Raw genomic sequence first — 22,240 nt, 5'->3', positions numbered from 1 at the left:
AATTTTCACAATTTTCAGAAACTCAAACAATTAATTTGTACAAATGAAAAATTCATTAAATAAAAATAATATAACCACCAACCCAATATTGATGTTTTTTCCTGTTTTTGACAGTTTAGCAAGGGGCATAAATCTACAAATGTAAACCTTTGGCAAGAAGGTGTGTTAGTTGTGAGCTGTGTACATCTCTTCAGCAAAACATCAGATCCGTTCCATTCCATTTTCTTTTCCGCTTATCTGTGAGGGTTGTGGAGATGTTGCTGCTTTTTTCCCCTAAGGGGTTGCGGGGCTTACTGGGGCCAAATCCAGTTTACTCGATGGGCGAAGGCCAGGGTACACCCTGGATGAGTCGCCAGCTCATCGCAGGACCCTTACTGATGCCAGCTGCACATCGGGAACAATTTTGGGGTTCAGTAACTTATTCAAGGATACTTCGAGGTATCCAAAACATCAAATTTACTTGTAAATTACCGGCCAGCCTCTGGCCAAGCAATGATTAAACAGTGATTAAAGGTTGGCATCAAGTCATATATGAGAATGTCCATTATTGTCTGTCTTTGGCCATAACAACGAGATAACAAAGATCGGTTCCAGCTTTAGCTCGAGGGTTTGGGATTGATTAATTCAATTTAAGAAGCCGTGATAGAAATGACATCTTTGGAGAATTTTTCAGTACTGCTGGAGGTTTGTGCCTTTTAATGCCATTTAAATGCCAATATTTATACTTCCGTATTATGTGTATTGCGTGTTTACTCAAGTGTGCCGATTGTGTAAGTTTTCAATTTGGATCCAATTTGGGTTTTTGGATGGATTTTTTCTGACAAACAGTGACACAGCACAAAAGTTTGTTAAGTCAGGACAGAATACGCCTGACTCCCGACACCACTTCGCTAAACGTTAGCAAACTAGCTAACCAGCTAGCCACAGGTAGCTCTGGGAGCTACTTACCAGACGCCGAATCTCCTCGCCGGCTGCAGGCATGCTGGCGGTGTGTGAATCCTGCCTCCCCACCCTCTCAAAACTGAGGGACAGCGTCTCTGGTCTGAAGGCTGACCTCAAACAGAAGGACAAAATCCTTATGGATTTCTCCACTGTCGCCACAAACCAGGCGAAGCTGATCTCCCACCTGAGGACATCCGGCGTTGGTGACCGGAGCATGACGACCATGGACAACACCACCTTGCCATGGACCGGCTCAATCACCACCGAGACTCCGGCACCAGCACTAGCCGAGTCCCGCTGGCACCACCAGGGAGCCAAGCCCAAGTCATCGGCACCCTCCACCTCCTGCCTACGCACCGCGGACCCGCTGTGCCTCAGACGGGAGGATGGAATGGAGGCTCCGGTGAGCTAAACTCCACTCAGGCTGGGGGACCACTGGTCAGTGGTGCACAGGGGCGCTGGGGCTCGTCGATCTCCTCCTCCTCCGCCCCCGGATCTTCCACTGGATAACAGGTTTGACATTCTAAGCCTGCAGGATTTCCCTCCCGTGGGTGCCATGTCCGGCTCGCCCATGGGACCTGCTCATCCAACTGGTCGTGGCTCTCACCAGCCCAGGGTCCGGGGTCCACCTGTCCAGCCCGATCCCTCCCCTCCATCTCGGCGAGGAAAACCCGCAGCACGGCGCCATAAATCCGTGCCTCAGGCTCCATCCGGCGTCGCCCCATCCCGCCTCCGACGCACCTCCAGGCAGCCAGTGGAGCGGCGCACCCCCTCTGTGCTGGTTGTCGGGACCTCCATGGTCAGGCACGTGGCAGCGGACAGCGGCCGGACCTTCTGCCACCCTGGAGCCAGCGTGAATGAGGTCGCATCCTCTGCCCTCAAGCTGAGCGAACAGCACAGCTCGGCCTCCACGCTGGTCCTGGAGGCCGGCATCAACGACCTCAAAACCCAGCAGTCGGAGGTATTAAAACGCGATTACATCTCCCTCGTGGATCGCCTGCTGGACACGGGGAAGCGGCTAATTATCGCCGGCCCGCTCCCCCCACCTAGGTATGGTGACGTCACCACCAGCCGCCTTCGTCAGCTGCACCTGTGGCTGAAGGGGTACTGCCTGACAAAAAGTATCCCGTTTGTCGACAATTTTACAGCGTTTTTAAACAGGCCTAGCCTTTTTAAACGGGATGGCCTCCACCCAAACCAGGAGGGATCACGGCTTTTATCTGTCAACATTGACCTGACTGTCCGTTCCTGCACCACACCCACCTCCTGACTCACGGTAAACACGCATCCCACTCACTCACCCGCACCCGCCTCTACCTACACGACACACGCCCCCCATTCAGTTGCCCCCGAGGCACAGGACAACATCCACACCATTGAAACAAGACTCTCACGCAGACGAATCACACGCAGGACTGTTTTTAGACCAAACTGTGTTTTTAACATTCCTCTGAAAAGACATGATGAGCGCACGTTCAGCACGGACATTAAAATGGCCGTGCTGAACGTGCGCTCTCTTTTAAACAAATCTTTTATCATAAATGATTTAATTTTAGATAACAGTTTAGACAGCATTCTCCTGACAGAGACATGGCTTGGCACTGATGCACCTGTTGTTCTCACTGAGGCTTCCCCACCGAATTTTAACTTTTTATTTTCTACAAGAGGGGGACAAAAAGGAGGTGGAACTGCATCAATCACTAAAGACACCATGTTGTCAAATGAAGTCTTTTTTTTAACAAATATTTATCATTTGAATACCATGCCTTTGTTTTTAGCAGCCCCCCCCATCCTCTGTATTACAGTCTACAGACCACCCCGCTATTCCACCTCTTTTAACAGTGAATTCTCAGAGCTACTGTCAATAACTCACAGCAATTATAACAGAATATTAATAACGGGTGATTTTAATTTGCACATAGATAATCCCTCAGATACGATGTCGAGAGAATTTTTAAACCTTCTACACTGTCTAGATTTTAATCAGCATGTCACGCAGCCGACCCACAGCAGGGGGCGCACCCTGGACCTGGTCATAACCTATGGCCTGTCCATTGGTGCGCCTTCTGTTGTGGACCTGGCTGTGTCTGACCACTTTTGTGTGTTTTTTACAATCACCAGTTTTAACCAGCGGGAGGCCCCAGTGAGAACAGTGAGGAAACGCTACCTAACTTCTGAAGTGGCTGCAAATTTTATCCAGATTTTACAGAGCACTCCTGCAGAAATTTTACCAGCACCATGTGATTTTATTGTTGACAGCTTTAACCATAAAATAAAATCAACGCTGGACTCAGTGGCTCCACTTTTAATAAAAAACATTAATACAAGACCTACACCCCCGTGGAGAAATACAGAAACTAAAAAACTCTTGAGAAACTGCAGGAGTGCTGAGAGGAGATGGAGAAAAACAAAGTTAACCGTTCACCATGAAATTTTACGTGAAGACCTCAAAACCTACAATAACGCAGTCAAACAGTCAAGAATCTCCCATTTCCAAAAGCTAATCGACGAACATAAAAACAACCAAAAATTCCTCTTCTCCACAATTGACTTTTTAACAAACACACATTTTAATAGATCCTCCAAAACACCAACTAACGCCCTTTGCGAGGATTTTGCAGACCACTTCAGAAGTAAAATCAATGACATCAGAACGAGTCTCTTACCTCAACAGATTTTAAATGTCGACACACCTGGATCATTGATTTTACTCGAGGAAACACTAGAGAGTTTTGCCCTGGTTGATGCGAGGACACTTGGTCGAGTTTTCTCCCAAGTAAAGCCCACGACCTGCCTATTAGACCCAATTCCCACACCGTTTTTTAAAACACTTTGTGGAGACGGGTGTCTTCCCCGTCTCCTTTAAAACGGCGGTGGTGAAGCCCCTTCTGAAGAAGAGCAACCTAGATCCCAACATCTTTAATAATTATGGGCCTGTATCCAACTTACCGCTTTTAAGTAAAATTTTGGAAAAACTTGTTTTCAATCAAGTGAATGATTTTTTAATTGCAAACAACATTTTAGAGAAGTATCAGTCTGGCTTTAGGACGAACCACAGTACTGAGACAGCCCTTTTAAAGATTTTAAACGACATCAGGTGCAACTTAGATAACCATAAACTCACAGTCTTGGTACTGCTGGATCTAACCGCCGCCTTCGATACAGTAGACCATCACATTTTATTAAATAGACTGAAGAACCTGGTCGGCCTCTCTGGTACTGTTCTTAACTGGTTCGTTTCTTACCTCACAGACCGACACTTCTTTGTAAGTATGGATACATGTTCCTCAGAAACCCACAAAATAAAGTGTGGGGTTCCCCAAGGGTCAATTTTAGGTCCAACTCTTTTTAATCTGTACATGCTTCCCCTTGGGGACGTCATCAGGAGGCACGGCATCAGCTTTCATAGTTATGCTGACGATACGCAACTGTACATCGCTGTGTCTCCTGATGACACAGGGCCTATTGATGTCCTTTTTAACTGCATTTTAGATATCAAGACATGGATGGCAGCAAATTTCCTACAGCTCAACCAGGACAAAACAGAAGTTTTACTCATTGGTCCTGAAGGCCTGAAAGAGAAACTTTTACCAAAGTTAAAGGATTTTAAACCATCACAATCTGTAAAAAATCTGGGTGTGATTTTTGACTCTGAGCTCAGTTTTATTCCACACATCAAAAATATAACAAAGACAGGTTTTTACCATCTTAAGAATATAGCCAGAATCCGCCCGTTTCTCTCTCAGGCCAGCACGGAGGTGCTGATGCATGCTTTTATCTCTTGTCGTTTAGACTATTGTAATGCCCTGCTCTCTGGCCTTCCCAAAAAGAGCATTTCGAATCTACAATTATTACAAAACTCAGCTGCACGAGTGCTGACGAGGACCAGAGGGCGGGAGCACATTACACCGGTTTTAAAGTCACTTCATTGGCTCCCCGTGCGTTTCAGGATTGATTTTAAGGTTCTTTTACTAGTTTTTAAATGTCTTAACGGTCTTGGGCCTTCTTATTTATCTGACCTGCTTTTAGTCTATCAGCCCCCGCGGACCCTGAGGTCCTCCGGCACCGGCCTTTTAACCATACCACAGGTTAGTTCAAAAAAGCACGGGGAGGCGGCTTTCTGTTGTTATGGGCCCCGACTGTGGAACAGCCTGCCGGAGAGCCTCAAGGTCGCAGAGACTGTAGAGGTTTTAAAAAAGAGGCTCAAGACCCACCTTTTTAACCAGGCTTTTAATTGAAATTTAAATTCTTCTTAATTCCTTTATGCCATACTAATCAGAGCACTTTTATTTATTTATTTACTTATTTATTCTTTTATTTATTTATTCATTTAAATCATTTTTATTTTATTTTATTTTATTTTATTTTATTTTATTTTATTTTATTTATCTATTTATTTATTTTTTCTTTTACTGTTTTAACCCTTTAGTCCCTTGTGCGTTTAGCCTTTATACTTTTATGTTTTAGTCCCCCGTGTTTTCAGCTTCTATGCTTTTTGCTTTATTTTACTGTTTTAGTCTGTCAGTTCTTAATCTCCAGTGTTTCCTCCTGGGGGCCTGCCGGGCTGGGGTGGTCTCTGGTCTGGCCGCGGCGGGTGCTGTCCCATGGACGGCTCCGGCCCGGGTGACCAGAGGGCTCTGCACCTTGGTGTGGGGCCTCCTGTCTGCCCGGGTTGGGGTGGTCTCTGTGGTGGTGCTCCCTGCGGCCTTGGCCCGACATCTCTCCCGGTGTGGCTGGCTCCTGAAAGGTAGCTTTCTCCATGCACCAGGTCTCGCTGCCCAGCCATGTCTCTTTAGTGACAGCTACTGTATGGGTGTGTATTAGTGTGTGTGTGTCCGCGTGCATATGTGTGAGTGTGTGTATGACTGTGTATGTCTCTGTCCATGTCTGAAGGGGTGGGAGGGTTTGGGTTCTTTTAACTATCTTCTCCTTTTTTTTATTTTGCTGTTTCTATTTTTCTGCTGTTGTTTGTTTATTTCTGTGAGGCACTTTGAGGTACTTTTTTCTGTATGAAAAGCGCCATATAAATAAAGATTGATTTGATTTGATTTGATTTGATTTGATTTGATTTGATTTTGAGAAAATAGAGGCTGTATCTTCATCTTCCTGTAATTCCTTCATGTCACATCTATCCTGCTCTCTCTCAGCTGGCTGTGAGCCTCGGGGTGCTTGTAGTATAAAAAAATGTTGATGATGTGATATAGCACAGGCCAAGACAGCAGCCCCATGTTTTCTTCCTAAGTACAAAAAATTAATTTGTTTTCCAATCCCCTTTTCTATCATTAATCATTTCATTGATTGTCTGACTTGTTAGGGAATTGGCTTTGACCCTTGCAGTTTATTGGCTGGCTGAAATATCAAACTTTTTTCCACAGACTTGAAATCCCTCCAGGTGACAGATCCAGATTAGATTCCATAGCAAATATGTAGTGGTGCCAATGTACAATATGTTTGTGCAAACCACACGCATCCTTTCCATTTCTTTATACTCAAATCAATCCAATCCAATCCAACTTTATTTGTTAAGCACTTTAAAAACAACCAAAGTTGACAAGAGTGCTGTACAGAAAAAATAAATAAGACATCATAAATAGAAAGACATCATTTCTCACATAAAGCACAAAATACAACAATACATTAAAAGGCATAAAACATGAGTAAAAAATGCAATAAAAGTAATCAAAATAAGGAATAAAATCAATCAGATCAAGTCGACCTCTTACTAGGTGTCAAATGCTATGGAGAAGAGATGGGTTTTAAGAAGTGATTTAAAAACCGACAAAGAAGAGGCCTGTTTAACATGCCGAGGCAGATCATTTCATAGTTTGGGAGCCGACACAGCAAAAGCACGGTCCCCTCTGAGCTTCCGCTTAGATTTAGTCATACTCAGGAGCAGCTGATCATCTGACCTGAGAGAGCGGGTGGGTAAATAAGGGTGTAGAAGCTCAGAGAGGTAGGGTGAGGCAAGACCATTCAGGAATTTAAAAGCAAATAAAATAATTTTAAAATGGACCCGAAATTGAATAGGCAGCCACTGCAGTGAGGCTAAAATGGGGGAAATGTGCTCGTATTTATGTGTGCCAGTTAAAAGACATGCAGCTGCATTCTGTACCATCTGGAGACGGGCGATGGAGGACCCACTGACCCCCACATACAGTGCATTACAGTAATCCAGCCAAGTAGTTACAAAGGCGTGGATTACTGTCTCAGAGTGCTGCCTTGAAAGAATTGGCTTTATTTTGGCCAGCTGCCTCAAATGGAAAAAACTAGCTTTGACAACAGCCTTGCTCTGACAGTTAAGATTAATCTCAGGGCCCACTTTAAACCCTAGGTTTGTGATATTAGGTTTAATATACTGGGCCAAGGAACTCAGGTCTACGGGGGGGTCCCTGTGGCGCCACCAAAAACCATCACATCTGTCTTTTTATCAGTAAAATTTCAAAAGTTCAGCGCCATCCAGGCCTTTATGTCGTCAAGACATGTAAGTAACCGTCTGGCAGAGTGTTCATCTTTCTTTTGAAGAAGCACATAAATCTGACTGTTGTCTGCATAACAGTGGAATGACATGCCGTGCTTCCAAAGTATGGAACCAAGTGGAAGCAGATAGAGAGAGGAAAGGGCCAAGAACTGAGCCCTGGGGGACCCCACACGAGAGAGGAGCAGAGGAGGATACCGAGTCACCAAGGCTGACACAAAAAATGTGATCTGTCAAGTACGACCTGAACCATTCCACTGTGTTAAATGCAGCAGTTAAATCTAAAAAAACAGATTGGAAAACCTATAGGATATTATTTTCTTCCAGAGCATCCAAACAATATACTGCACTTTAGGAGTCCCAACGAGAGGATGGCTTGTCTGCTGAGGACTTTCTAAATTTAGTGCTTCCTATAGAGAGCCACTGATCAGCAAGCACAATATTGGAGCTTTTGGATAAACTCTATATTTTCATTTCCACCTGTCAAAAAAGAGGTGAGGCCGGCTGTTTTTCCTCTAGTCTGACCTCCAGTTGTGAGCATGAAAGTTTGAATCTCAGGATCATTGAAATGTTGGGGATCAGTGAATTTGGTCAGGACCAGAGGCATAAATATTGGTAAGACATTGAATCTTTCAGTCAGCCTTTAATATGTTAAAGCTTCTGTCCTATCTTACTAAAGAGTTTCTTAAGCACACATTTCCTCTGTGTTTAAGGAGTTAACTACAGAACAGAGCAGAAACAAGGGAGGTTCAAATGTGCTGTGGATAATTGCTGACCTATGATTTCAATTCTGTTCTTGTAACTGAACAAAATAGAAAAGGAAAACCTCATTTTACTAATGAAGGTCCATTTAGAAATGACAGACAAGGACACTTCAAATCAGTTACATTTGCAGTGCTGAGAAGTTGGTCTGTATAATCACTTTATGGTGTATGATGTTCATGTTTTTTATCACTTGGAATGGCCAAGATAACTTATATCTTATTAACGAGAAATGTTTGTATATCGTGTAACAATTGCATAATGATTTGAAAACAGAAGAAAGCACGTCATGCTACACTGTAGGTCAAAGCAGCCACACCAGCTGCTGTCGTCAACAGCAAGGAGATGAAGAGAGAGAGAAATTCCTCAGACTCCCTTATAAATACTTTCAATTTTGTGTAATTTTGAGTTGGGAAAAAACGTTATAATCTTTGTATAATGCTTTCTATGATAAATTCTTAATTATTTGGTTATTCTCGTGAATTCGGCAAATGTTATAGATGAATATCATAGTGGAGAGGAGCATACTGTGTGTTACACAGATCTGCTTTTGTCACAGTGAACAGACACTCCAGTCAGCACTGCAGTTTGCACACTTCATACACTTGGTAGATTAACCAGAATATTGACAAGTTAATTTAGGCTTGATGATCAATGGAAGTTTTTATATAATGTGGACAAACAATAAAAGGTTCTTACAATGCTTTTCGGCCTATAACAGATTATAGGTTTATTTAGAAGGGGAGACATTTGGGGATATTTCCAAGAAAGAGCCCGCAGTCTGTGTTTCCAGTGTTACACACCGTACATTTGCAGTTTCTAGCCACAGGGTAGGTGACAGCCAGCAGACATCCATCAATGTGTTTCACCTCATAGGACCAGTCCCCATTACAGGTCCTTTGTTCAGCCCAGTCATGCTGACTTAGGTAGACTGGATCCTGTCAAGTACACCAACAGACGACAACATGATTGAAGAACAGGAAAGAACAGGATAGAAATGCAACCTTGTGATTTATGATAACGACAAATATCAACAAAAAAGAGCAAGAACTGTATCGAAGACATTTTATGTTTTACAAGTACAGTATGTCATTTCTGCCATTTGTTAAACAAAGTAAACAAAAGACAGTCCAATGACATCTTGAAGTAGTGGGAGATCATGGGACCACCACTGCTGATGAAAATCTACTTGGCGTGACTCAGGCAGAATGGTTCGCAGAAGATGTAATGTATAATATAATATTTAAGTTTTATCAATGTTACGTTTAGCCACATTTTCCAACATCCCTCCTCACTCTTGCAAGTATCAGCTGATGTTCCCCGGGAAGTTATTCTGACCAAACAAAATGTACTGACCTTGGAAAAAAAATCAATAAAATACATAACAAAAGTCATTTTAAAACACCTAAATATACAGATATGTTACATATTATAAATAAAAATCTTCAGCCATCCAACAGCAGATTACTGTAAACTATTGACCTCTGACTGCACTCACAGGCACAAACTGATAAACAGACAGAGCTCGATCCAAACTGAGTCAAAGGGCTGTGGAACCATTAAAAATAATAACAACCTGCTATGACCTGCACGTGACTGGCAAGTTTAGAAACACACTATATACTTATACACTTTATAAAAAGGGCATAAATCATATAATTAAGTCATATTGAGCTAATTCATTACTCAGGATTGTGAAAAGATGAAGTTACTGAATTTATGTTATTAGTTAACACTTCATAGATCATCAGTTAATAGATGTTAATCCACAATTATGTCATAATTTAACTGACATGCAATCTTATTAGTTCACTTCCAGTTTCCTCATATTTGTTCAGTCTCTCTGAAAGCAGAACAGAGATATGAAAGGCACTATTTTATAAAACTCGATTATCAAACTGATCATCAGATGCAAAAATGATGTATATCTAAAGCTCAGTTCATGATCATTATCCATTATTATCAGGGAAAACTTACCAAGCATTAAGCTATTTAATAGCAACAGGGGACAGTTGTTTAATTGTTAACAAAAACATATTGTTAAACCTTATATCAAGCAAGTGTTCACTTTAAAGATGCACTTTGAAATTTGTTCAGGCAAAATATAGTCGATGAAGATCATTCTCCTTTCTGATCAAAACTAAGTAAACTAAATAATCTTCAGTTATGGAAAAATAACTAGTTCTGACTTTGTATTATTATTTATATTGATATTGTAAATATTGATATTCCAAATCTGAATTTCTTCTCCAACACTACTAAGTGCCACTTTAAAGCTTGAAGTGATGCTAATCATAGTTTGTAAACAGTTAATAAATACTATGTGGTTCATCTATAAACACTATTTGGATAATTTGCAACTGTTAATAATGTTAATACATGGTTTATAAAGCATCTCATTGTTGGAGAAATGTCAAAATAACTATAAACTAAAGTTCAATATTTTATAAATTTTCAATTTATGAATGATTGTTATTATAAAGTATTCCAGATGATTGCCTTAATTCACACTCATACAAACTAGAAGTTTACAAGCATGGTTATCAACTGTGGTAATAACAATAAAGAGATGAGTGGGTTAAATAATGCATATTATTAGCGAACATGACTGGCAAGAAGGGTGACAAGATAAAAAAAAAAAAAACAATAAATAGAAAACAAACTGCCATTTAATGTGTGTGAATTGACGTCTTAATTGATAATCTACTGAGTGTGATTAGGTTGCATTAACTTCCACTGAGGTGAAATCAATTCAATGGAAAAACTCCCTCAAGCTTATCAAACAAAGAGAACATAGCCTACTCTGGATCGATCAGCTGGCATGAAGTTTAACATCCTCATGGATATAAATCAGAATAATTCAGTGTGTTCAAGGTTTGAATGATCTGTTACCTCGTGGTAGCACTGTCCTGCACATATGGTGGTGTCAATGAACCCTGTTCCACCACAGCTCTCAACTGGCATGCTGATGTTGGTTGGATGGCAGCCGAATCTGCAGCTTTGGCCTGTCCCCGTCAGCAGTACTACTGCTGCCATGACAACTAGCTGCATCCTCTGACGGGTGCCACACCGACACCTGCCACAAGAGGGGATCAAGTCTCACATCAGACACTTAAAGACCATGTCAGAGGCCCAGCCAAGTTAATGTGGAGTAAAGCGAGGGACTGTGCTGTCACGTTTGAGGTGGTTTTATATTTACAGGAGAGATTTATGTTACACATCTGTGCCTCCTTTAATTCATATCTTCTTGAATGAAATCATTCTGAGCATGAGATTTTCAAATCTGAATCACTGTGTAAATCAGTTTGTAAAATTACTAATACAGCTCTATGTGTGGTAGAGTAGCATATAATTGCATTATGATGCAATATAGCAATAATGAATTTAATAGAGAGAATAAGGTTCGACTGTAAGTTCATGATCAGACTGGAAACCAAAATAGGTTTCTAGGTTCCTCTAATAACTAAAATTCACTTTCTATCTTCAGATTTTTATTTATACCTAGAGTTAAAGTGACTACAAGGAAGATTGAAGTCTTGACAAAACATTTGCCTGATTCCTCTGATGACTATTAATAACCTGCAAAAGCAAACGAGACCATCAGCTACATGTTTCAAATCTGATTGCACAAATGTGTTTAGTGTCCCCTTATACTCTTCACTGTACTCGCATTTCAGTTTTTACAACTTCCATTTCTAGGAAAAACAGTGATACCTATAAAAAGTACAGCTCCCTTGAGCTGTGCAATGAGGCCTGTTATAACTCAGGTCTGAAATTTGTAGTTTCATTGGTGCATGGTTCTAATTATTATCAAAAAAAGATATAGCCACACAATATATCACACCTGATACAAGTAAAATAGTAATTAGAACACAAATGATTTTACTGCCCAGGTAACTACACAAAATGAACTAGATACAAACAATGTGCAAGCTGTCCTCCAGGACCCTCCCGGCTCCACCTCTATGAAGTCTCACAAACTCTGACACATATATAAGTGTTTTTTACAATTTACTCTTCATTCTACTTACTCCTCAAGTTCTGTTCTTAGGTACAATATTGAGGTGCTTCTGCTTTACTTGATTATTTTCATTTTCTGCTACTTTGCTCTTTCACTCAAATACATTTTCAAGGCAAATGTTGTACTTTTACTCTGCTACATTTATTGGAAAACTTTAGTTACACGTTACTTTAGCAGTGGCACGTGTTACTTTAGCAATGGCATGTTGCATGTTACTTATTTATACTTTTACTTTATTTGTACTTCTGATACTAAGTACATTCATTATAAGATACCTAAAGACTTTTACTCTTACTACTTCACATTTATAAAGGCTATATCTTAATATACTTTTACCTTTACTCAAGTATGACACATTTTTTCAACATATGAAAAAATGCAATCAAGTCTTTTTGAGACAATGTTCTGTGTCTACCATTTCTCAGAAGCATGTCTATCAAATATGATACAAGCTGTTCTGATTTCTGAATGTACTTCCTTCACTGCCTCTTTATGATCCTATCATTCTGTTAGAACTTTACAACAGCATAATTAGCACATTTTCAGCAGCCTGTTTGTAACCATACCTGTAGGACAGTTGTTGCCTGGAACCTTGTTTCCTCTGTCACTGTCTGAACATCTGAATCAGCCTCCAGCCTGTGGCTCTCCCCTCTTCCCTCTCCCACTTAAATAGTTCTGCTCTCAAAACCTTTTAATCTATTTGACCTTTGGCTATTTTTCCAACCTGCCTGGACTTAAGAACAAATCCTCGTCATTTTCCCTCAACAGCTCAGAGATGGCCCCAGGCTCAAGGCCTTTCCACCTACACCTGAGGAGGAAGAGTTGATATCTACAGAAATCTTGTTTGGATTAAGAATGAATGGAAGACTTAGATGTACCACAGAAAGAAAAGAAATAACCAGCCTCAACAGTAAGATGGAAACACTGATGCAGGCAACAGTCATTAATTTGCCACGCTTCAGCATCATTCATTATGTGTCATTTTCCCAGATTAGTAATGGTAGTTAAACACGCTCTCACTGAATATGAAGGTCATAGATTATATACAAATATACACTGAAAATATGATTGGGGCTTGTAGGGGGACTACAGAGTTTTGGAGAAGAAATTCAAACTCCATGTGACCCCGTAAAAGGGATAAAGCGGTTACAGAAAATGGATGGATGGAAATTCAAAGTCAGCATTTTTATATTTACTGTATTAATAAAGTAATAACACAAACTCAGAAATGTTCATTTTTGTGGCAGGGTCCACCACATATAACACAGTAAAACAGTACAAACGGTCAGTTTGTTTTATTCAGTCATGAGAACAAAGACAGTTTGTTTATTTGTATCAATTGTTTGTTTAGGCAAAAACAAAAAATCAGTTAAAGAACATGAAGTTGATACTTTCCCCCATACTAGCTAGCAGCAGCCGCTACTACAACAAGCTGATCTGCCGGTGGAGAGCTGATCAAGTCGTCAGCTGGCACCGATCAAACGGAGCATAATGGGGCCGAAAAAAACCCTGACCCTGACCACGGAGGAAGTCGATGACATTAAAAAATCACTCGACTTCCTATCGGAGGAAGTTTCTGCTGTGAGGATGCAACAGAAAAACATCTTGAAGCTGGTTGACGAGGTGAAGGTGCTCCGTTTGCAAAATGCAGAGAAGGACAAGCGGCTTGTCTATCTGGAAAATCGGGTTGCCGACCTCGAACAGTACACCAGGATGAATGATATTGTCATTACTGGAATACCAATAAATCCACGGTCGTATGCGAGGGCGGTGACTGCAAGTAGCGAAGGGGAACCCGGATGTGAGCTGGACGCAAGCTCAACCGAGCAACAGGTGGCTACATTTCTGCAGTCAAAAGGGATTGCTCTGGACTTAAAACAGGTTGAAGCTTGCCATCCGTTACCCAGAAGAAACAATGACAAACCAGTGGTCATACTGAGATTCATTAGCAGGAAGCACAAAGTTGCACTCCTGCAAAAGTGTAAGATGCTCAAAGGCACAGATGTGTACATCAATGAACATCTGACGAAGATCAACGCTGACATCGCTAAGAAAGCACGTTATCTGAGAAGAATGAAAAAAATCCAGAGCACATGGACGAGAAACTGCAAAATATTCATCAAGCTTAACGGATCACCAGAAGAGGCCAAGGTACTGATGGTGAGGAACATAGAGGAATTGGAAAAACTGGAATGAGTATCCCCATTATGAACATAGACTGGAGAGGTCTTGAGATGGAATGGAGCACAAACACAAACATTATGCTCAGTGACAGAGATCAACCTACAATAAGTGACAATGGACACGTAATGCAGTGGATTCAAGAACACGAACAACTGGAATTAACAACATTTGAATACAGTGAAAGCAGTTCATTTGACAACGAACAGGATATTGATCCAGACAATAACTTCTTCTCAATCATAAACAATACATGTTATTACTACAACAATGATCAGTATAATGATAATATTATGGCAAAGGATAAACTATCTATAATTCACTTCAATAGCCGAAGTTTATATACAAATTTTAACAGCATCAGGGATTATCTGCAAACATTCCAACAGCCATTTAACATAATTGCTATCTCTGAAACCTGGATGACCACTGAAAAGGGGATGAATTTTGAGATGGAGGGCTATGAATTTATATATAAAAACAGACAGAGCAAAAGAGGTGGTGGTGTTGCAATATATGTTGATCAGAACTTGACTTTCAAGATTGTAGAGGCTATGACACAGGTGATTGACAGCCTTCTTGAATGTCTCACAATACAGATTTGTATTGAAAAGAAAAAAGATGTCATTATCAGTTGTATATATAGAGCTCCGGGTTCTGATATAGATAATTTCAAGGAATGGATAGAAAGCATGGTAATAAAAATGGGTAATAAAAATATCTTCATTTGTGGGGATTATAATATTGATATACTAAACCCCAACAATCAGAAAAGTATTGAAGATTTTTTAAACTCAATGCAAAGTTTGAGTCTCTTCCCTACTATCACTAGACCCAGCAGAATAACGTCTCATACTGCAACTCTGATTGATAACATATTTACCAATGTAATAGAAATAAGACAATAAGTGGGTTATTAATTAGTGATATCACTGACCACCTCCCAGTATTCACAGTATATGACAATAATTATAATAGAATTGAAATAGAGGAACATAAACAATATAGACGAACTAGAACAGAGGAGACAATAGCTACTCTAAAACACGAATTAATGGCAAAGGACTGGGATGCAATATATAATGAAACAGATGTAAATAATGCATACAACAAATTATTGATTACATTCACTTCATTATATGATAAGCATTGTCCCGTTAAGAGATATAATAAAAAACTAGCACATAAAAGCAATCCATGGTTAACTAAAGGTTTAAGAAATGCATGTAAAAAGAAAAATTTACTCTACAGGAAATTCATAACACAAAGAACAAAAGAGACAGAAGATAAATATAAAAGATATAAGAATAAGTTAACTAATATTATAAGATTAAGCAAAAAAGAATACTATAAAAAGAAATTAGAAGATAACAGAAACAAGATGAAAGGGATATGGAACATGCTAAACAACATTATTAGAGATGGTGCTAAACAAAACAAACTGCCTAAATATTTTGTTATAAATAATAACGAAAATTATAAATTGGATGAAGTTGCAAATAGTTTTAATCAGTTCTTTGTAGATGTTGGTCCTGAGCTAGCGAAAAACATCCCAAGTCCAGGGCCAGATGGAGACTACATGGATAAACTAATAATAAGGAATCCCCACTCAATGTTCCTGAAAGCGATAGAGGAAAATGAAATTATCAACATAGTAAAAAAGTGTAAAAATAAAACATCTACAGATTATAATGACATTGATATGTCATTAATTAAAAAGGTCATTGAAGGGGTATCAAAACCATTAGCACACATCTGCAATCTGTCTTTTCAAACTGGAACATTTCCTAACCAGATGAAAATTGCTAAAGTCATTCCGATATATAAAACTGGGAGCAAACACAACTTTACAAACTACAGACCTGTCTCAATATTGCCACAGCTCTCAAAAATATTGGAAAAGCTTTTTAACAATAGAATGGATGCATTCTTGGAAAAATACAAATTATTTTCAGAGAGTCAGTATGGGTTTAGGGCTAACAGATCAACATCACAGGCAATAATGGAATCAATAGAGGAAATCACAGATGCAATAGACAACAAGAAACATGCAATAGGAGTATTCATCGATCTTAAAAAAGCGTTCGATACAATTAATCATAACATACTATTCAACAAACTGGAAAAATATGGGATAAGGGGATTGGTGTTAGACTGGATCAAGAGTTATTTGAAAGGAAGGCAACAGTTTGTAAAGTTGGGTAATCACTGCTCGGGATATTTGGACATTGCTTGTGGGGTGCCCCAGGGGTCAGTGTTGGGCCCCAAATTGTTTATCCTGTATATCAATGATATGTGTAAAGTATCTAGGTGGTTAACATTGGTCAATTTTGCAGATGACACAAATATTTTTGGCTCAGGAGAAAACATTAAACAAATGGAAACAGTTATAAACGAGGAAATGAAAAAACTAAAGACATGGTTTGACTGGAATAAATTATCATTAAATGTAAGTAAGACTAAGTTCATGTTGTTTGGCAAAAGCACAAGGAACACAAAAGTGCGAATAGAATTAGATGGGGTTGAAATTGAAAGGGTGCATGAACACAGATTTCTCGGGGTTATAATAGATGACAGACTGAGTTGGAAACCACACATCAAACATGTTCAGTCCAAAGTTTCACGAAGCATTGCAGTCATACACAAAGCAAAACAATTACTGGATCATAATTCTCTTCGCACACTGTACTGTTCACTGGTCTTGCCATATATGAATTACTGTGCTGAGGTCTGGGGAAACACTTACAAAACATCATTACGGTCACTTACTATCCTGCAGAAAAGAGCAATAAGGACTATTCATAAGGTCAGCTACTTGGAACATACAAATCCACTTTTTATACAATCAAAACTACTGAAATTCACTGACATTGTGTCTTACCAAACAGCAATTATCATGTATAAGGCAAAAAACAGACAATTACCAGAAAATATCCAAAATTTATTTAGAAATCGGGAGGGAGGTTATCAATTAAGAGGGGAACATAACTTCAAAAGAATAAACAGACGAACAACCTTGAAAAGTTTCTGTATATCTATTGCTGGTGTCAAGCTATGGAACAACCTAAGTGAGGAACTCAAGCAAAGTCCAAATATCAACCAGTTCAAGAAAATGTATAAACACATGTTATTTACCGGGTATAATGGATAATGGTCATTAATGAGTATTGGTGATTATCATTTATTAATTGATGGGGCATGGTGATGAAAGGTAAAGAATGTGGATGTGTATGTGTGTGTGGGTGTATATGTGTGTATGTAGATATTTGTATGGGTATGTATATGTATGTGTATATGTATGTATGTATGTGTGTAAATGTGTATGTATATGTATGTATGTATGTATGTATGTATGTATGTATGTATGTATGTATGTATGTATGTATGTATGTATGTGTGTATATATGTATGTATATGTATGTATGTGTGTATGTATGTGTATGTGTATGTGTATATATGTATATATATGTATGTATATATGTATATATATATATATTAATTTCATTTTGTCACATCGTGGTGAGGTTGTCTCGTCTTGGTATCTGTCTTGTGAACTTCCTGTTTTATTTTGAAATTAACTCTCCTTTCGTTTCAGGTCACTTACCCTTCCTCCCGTGTCCATGGTCTGACGTCATCCCTAATCCCTGATTGTTTCCACCTGTGAACCCCTTCCTCATGTGTATAAAGTCTGCGTCTTCCCCTGTCTCTGTGCCAAAGTATTTCGTCTTTATGTCGTTTACCGAAGCCTTTGATCACAGCCTTGTTCCACGCCTTGTTGAGAGTTTGAATCATATATGGTTAAGTATTGTTCATGTTTTATTTTCTCTGAATTTTGTATCCTCGAGAAGAGTGATTTTGATTTGTATTTTCTGGTTAGGATTTTGAGTTGAAGTTTGAAGTTTTACAGCCTTTTGTTTTCCTCGTCACGAGTGAATTTTTGTTGATAACTTTAAGAAAGAGTAGTTAATTTTCATAGCCTCTGAGCTTCCTCTTCGGAGTGTTTTTTGTTTTGTAAATTTTGATATCTATGTACATATTTAAGAACAGTGTAGGTTTTTCTCCTACGGGAGCGTTTTCAGTTATTCTGTGTTTCATGTTGTTTGTCTTGTTTGTCTCGCAGAGTTTCATAGAGTTTTATTTGTCATTCTCGCTGGAGTGTTACAAAATCAGAATAATAAAACTTGACACTACTACTGCCATTTCCGCATCTGAGTTCTCTTTTCTGCCCGAGTCTGACACATTTAGACAAAGGGGTGAGAGCTAACAAGCTATGCTTCTTCTCACTCCTTTTCACATATGTCATTTATTTTACTTTTTATCGTATTATTTTGCTTCCTCAAAATCTTCATTTCCATATGATGTTGTGCAAATAATTTGTTAAACTGCAATCAGGAAGCCATGTTCTATTTGCATATTCGAAATAAAAAGAAATAAAAAAAAAAAGAAATAAAAAATACTGTATTACACCTTTGATAACAACTTCATTCAAACACATTAACACCATATCTCTATTCCATTTGAAATTTTAAGGCCATAAGACCTCATTTACATGAACTTTTACCTACAGTAAATAATAATGACAAATAAAGCAATCAATTATTCTGACTATGGCTAACACTAAACCTAGATCAGTGGTGTCAAACTGATCAAGAACACGCCTGATTTGGATCAGGCGTGTTCTTGCTTGGTTGGAATGAAACACACCTGATTTGGATCAGGCACGTTCTTGCTTGGTTGGAATGAAACACACCTGATTTGGATCAGGTGTGTTCTTGCTTGGTTGGAAAACCTGCAGCCACATGGCCCTTTACTGGATCAGTTTGACACCACTGACCTAGATCATCACAGACTGGTATATGTCAAAGTTGAGCTAGGACACTGTTTTTAAACCACTTAAATTTTCTAATGTCAGCAAATAATCACAGCTGTTGTCTGGTTTGACTGTTTATAAAGCATAAAGTATGAATTATCACCCACCTCTGTTCCAACTCATTACCTGACATACGAAACATGTCAACATTCATTTCAAAAACATTTAACTTTTCAAAACTAACTTTTCAGTATAAAAACAGTGTGAATGCCCTCAGCTGCATGCGAGGCAGGTAGTCATGGTGAGATATCTCTGGCAAGAGCAGAATTTGCAGGCGCTTCCTCAGAGGAAGAAGTAGCATGTGGTCTGTACGTCAACTCCATCAGCTCATCAGTTGATTCTTCCTCCTCATAATATTCAGCATTGTCCTCCTGGTCATTCTTTTCCACAACATGATTAAGAATGAGCTCTCAAGCCTCCTATGCAGTCAAGTGCTTCTGCCTCCTCATTGTGCTGCTCTCTCTCAGACCAGTGAGAAACACACCTCTTTGTTGTTGTTGTTGTTGTTGTCATAACCACAGCTTGACTCCACATATCAAACGTCCAACATCAAAGATGTTTTGGAAAGCAGTATGGTGTGACACAAAACAAGGCTTAACAAACATCTTTCTCTTCTCATTAAAGTGTCTTCCCCAAATCTACTATCGCAACTTTATTCAGTACTTTAGTTACTTGGAAATTTTCATCCAATTTAATTACACAAGTTCAATGTATAGTTCATGCATAGTTGAGTCAATATGTTTGAATTAAATAACAGGATGTATGAATTATTACAGGAGACAGAACAACCCATTTGAAATGCATTACTTTATTCTATGGCCCAACAGTCCCCCTTTTTTTAATCAAGCCTCATTAATATCAAACTTGACTGAGGGTCAAGATCCTCACGTCCATGTATTGTGGAAATGTGTCCAGTTGTTTTTGGTGGCACAGCAACCATCAAACCAACAGACACGGCCAGAATTCAATCGACACTAAAGCATTTTGTTTATGTTGAAGTTGAGGTTGTGACTTCATACGTCACTGAATGTTGTTACACTAGTATAAGAAACACACAATTGAACTACTCAAGTACAGTACAAGCACCTTAAAAAAGTACTGTACATGAGTAACTATTCAGTAACTGCTCTAAAGATTTCTTCCCTGCAGCCTCCTAGCCTGCAACTGCCTGTTTTTTTTAGAAATTCTGTAGTCCTCTGCTGCATCCAGTAAAAAGTTTTAGCACTGTACCATGGGCCAGACAGTCTGTAGTGACTGTACAATAAAATCACTTGGGAAGTAGCCACGGCTCATTCAACTGCTGCTCCATCTGCCCTTGCATCCACCAGGGACCCAGGCTCCCCTACATCCAGTTGAAGTGCCATACCTGCGTAACAAGGACTTTTATAGAGTGTCACCCTCGTCCTCTACGGCATCTCTTCCTTTAGGAATCCTCAGCTGAAAGAAATATTTGTTAAAATGCATTCTGTCCTTAATGACAACCAGTCATAGTTGATTAATCAGAGTGGAACACATTGTTAGTTATTTTCTGAGACTGAATTACAGCTAGTAATTCCTCTTAAAATGAGCTGCACTGAAACTTGATTTATTAACTGTGGAGATGAAACACTTACATTGGTCTATGTGCTGCATTGATATGCTAATTACATTAACACACTGTTCTATTTACAAAAGGGGATGTGAGGCATTTAAGTTAAAGTTTGTATCATAGTCCTAAAAATAGCCTATTTGTGCTGCTGCAAGTTAAAGGGACAGGAATCCCCTAACCTGGTGCATTATTAAAAATATCAATGTTTGCACTGAGAATTAAGTCAAATAGTTTCATTGTTATATCTGCCTGGAGAAATGAATTGAATACTGTTTCGATTTTTGGCATCTAATCATCAAAACTGCTATGGTGAAGGAACAAAAGACTGATGTTGGCCTACCATATGTATTTCAACAAAGAATAATTGTCATAATTCCATCATGGCAGCCCTGCCTTCTCCCTTGTGTGTGTTTTGTGTTTTTACCCTCACCCTCGCTTTCACTGGTGACTTCACAAGCCATGTTTGGATCCTGGGACAACGCACCACCCCCTCCCCTGCACTTGTTTACACGTTCTAAATATTAAAGAAATTATTTACTGTGAATCAGTTGTCTAGGGCGTGCATTTGGGTCCTAAATGTATACACAAATCATATCAATTATAATACAGAAATCTTTGTGGCTATTCACATGTAGATTTCAGAGTTTAGGAGGTGCACCTGAATGCATCATTAAGTTTCTAACCCTGCGTTAATTTACATGGAAACAAGGTGACAATGTGACTTACAGGGCTGCACAGCATGTAAATGTCTGGTAGATTACGTTGATATTCTCCTATTGTGTTAACGAGATATGATAGTCCTACAGTGCAACCTTGTGGTCAATTCCGCTTTTATTTTGAAACGTGCCGTTTTCTTCCTCTGGTGTCTTTTGTGACGTTTAACGTCCTGCCACTAGTGATGGAAACGGCAGTTCTTTTTATTGAACTGAATTTCTAGAATCCGTTCAGTAAAATGATTTGTTCAAAAGATTTGTTCACCGAATCGTTCAGTGCTCTCCAACTCCCTGAACTGATGAGCAGCCAAATGATCCGACATTCAATTAATAATTCAGCCCTGAGGTTCACATTCACTTACTGAGGAACGGTGCACAATCATTCGTGGGAGACGCAGTGCTGCTCTGAGTGGTATACGTGCACTAAAATTATTACATGGTGAAAGTGTCCTCTGTGCACAGTAAAATCACTTAAGATGATGCTACACGGATGTTAGCAACACAGCGCTAATTTTAGCAGTACCGTTACTGAATGTGAATCATCTCCTCTGCCCTGGGTAAGTGACACTGCCATTTTCAGCGCAGTATGTGAATGAGAATCACGTCCTCAGTGTCAGTTCTCTGCCTGCAGTAGGTTTGTGAATCATGAACGAATCACAGCGCGAATGAGAATCACGTCCTGATAGTT

The 22,240-nt window shown here is 39.5% G+C and overlaps 1 protein-coding gene across 1 annotated transcript in view; it reads right to left on the bottom strand.

The window, feature by feature from the left end:
- Positions 1-6,515: 6,515 nt before the first annotated feature.
- The window catches only part of LOC119017925 (gonadotropin subunit beta-1-like), a 46,080-nt gene continuing 30,355 nt past the window's right edge, over positions 6,516-22,240 (bottom strand). Inside the window, exons 2-3 of the mRNA XM_037095122.1 lie at positions 11,072-11,255; positions 6,516-9,117 (exon numbers count right to left, since the gene is read on the bottom strand). Coding sequence (XP_036951017.1) covers positions 8,914-9,117; positions 11,072-11,255 — 388 coding nt within the window. The 3' untranslated portion in view covers positions 6,516-8,913. The remainder of the gene's footprint in view (positions 9,118-11,071; positions 11,256-22,240) is intronic.

The sequence above is a fragment of the Acanthopagrus latus genome, chromosome 4 (assembly GCF_904848185.1).
Source record: "Acanthopagrus latus isolate v.2019 chromosome 4, fAcaLat1.1, whole genome shotgun sequence".
NCBI classification, from domain to species: Eukaryota; Metazoa; Chordata; class Actinopteri; order Spariformes; family Sparidae; genus Acanthopagrus; species Acanthopagrus latus.
This window is presented reverse-complemented; position numbering and strand designations above follow the sequence as displayed.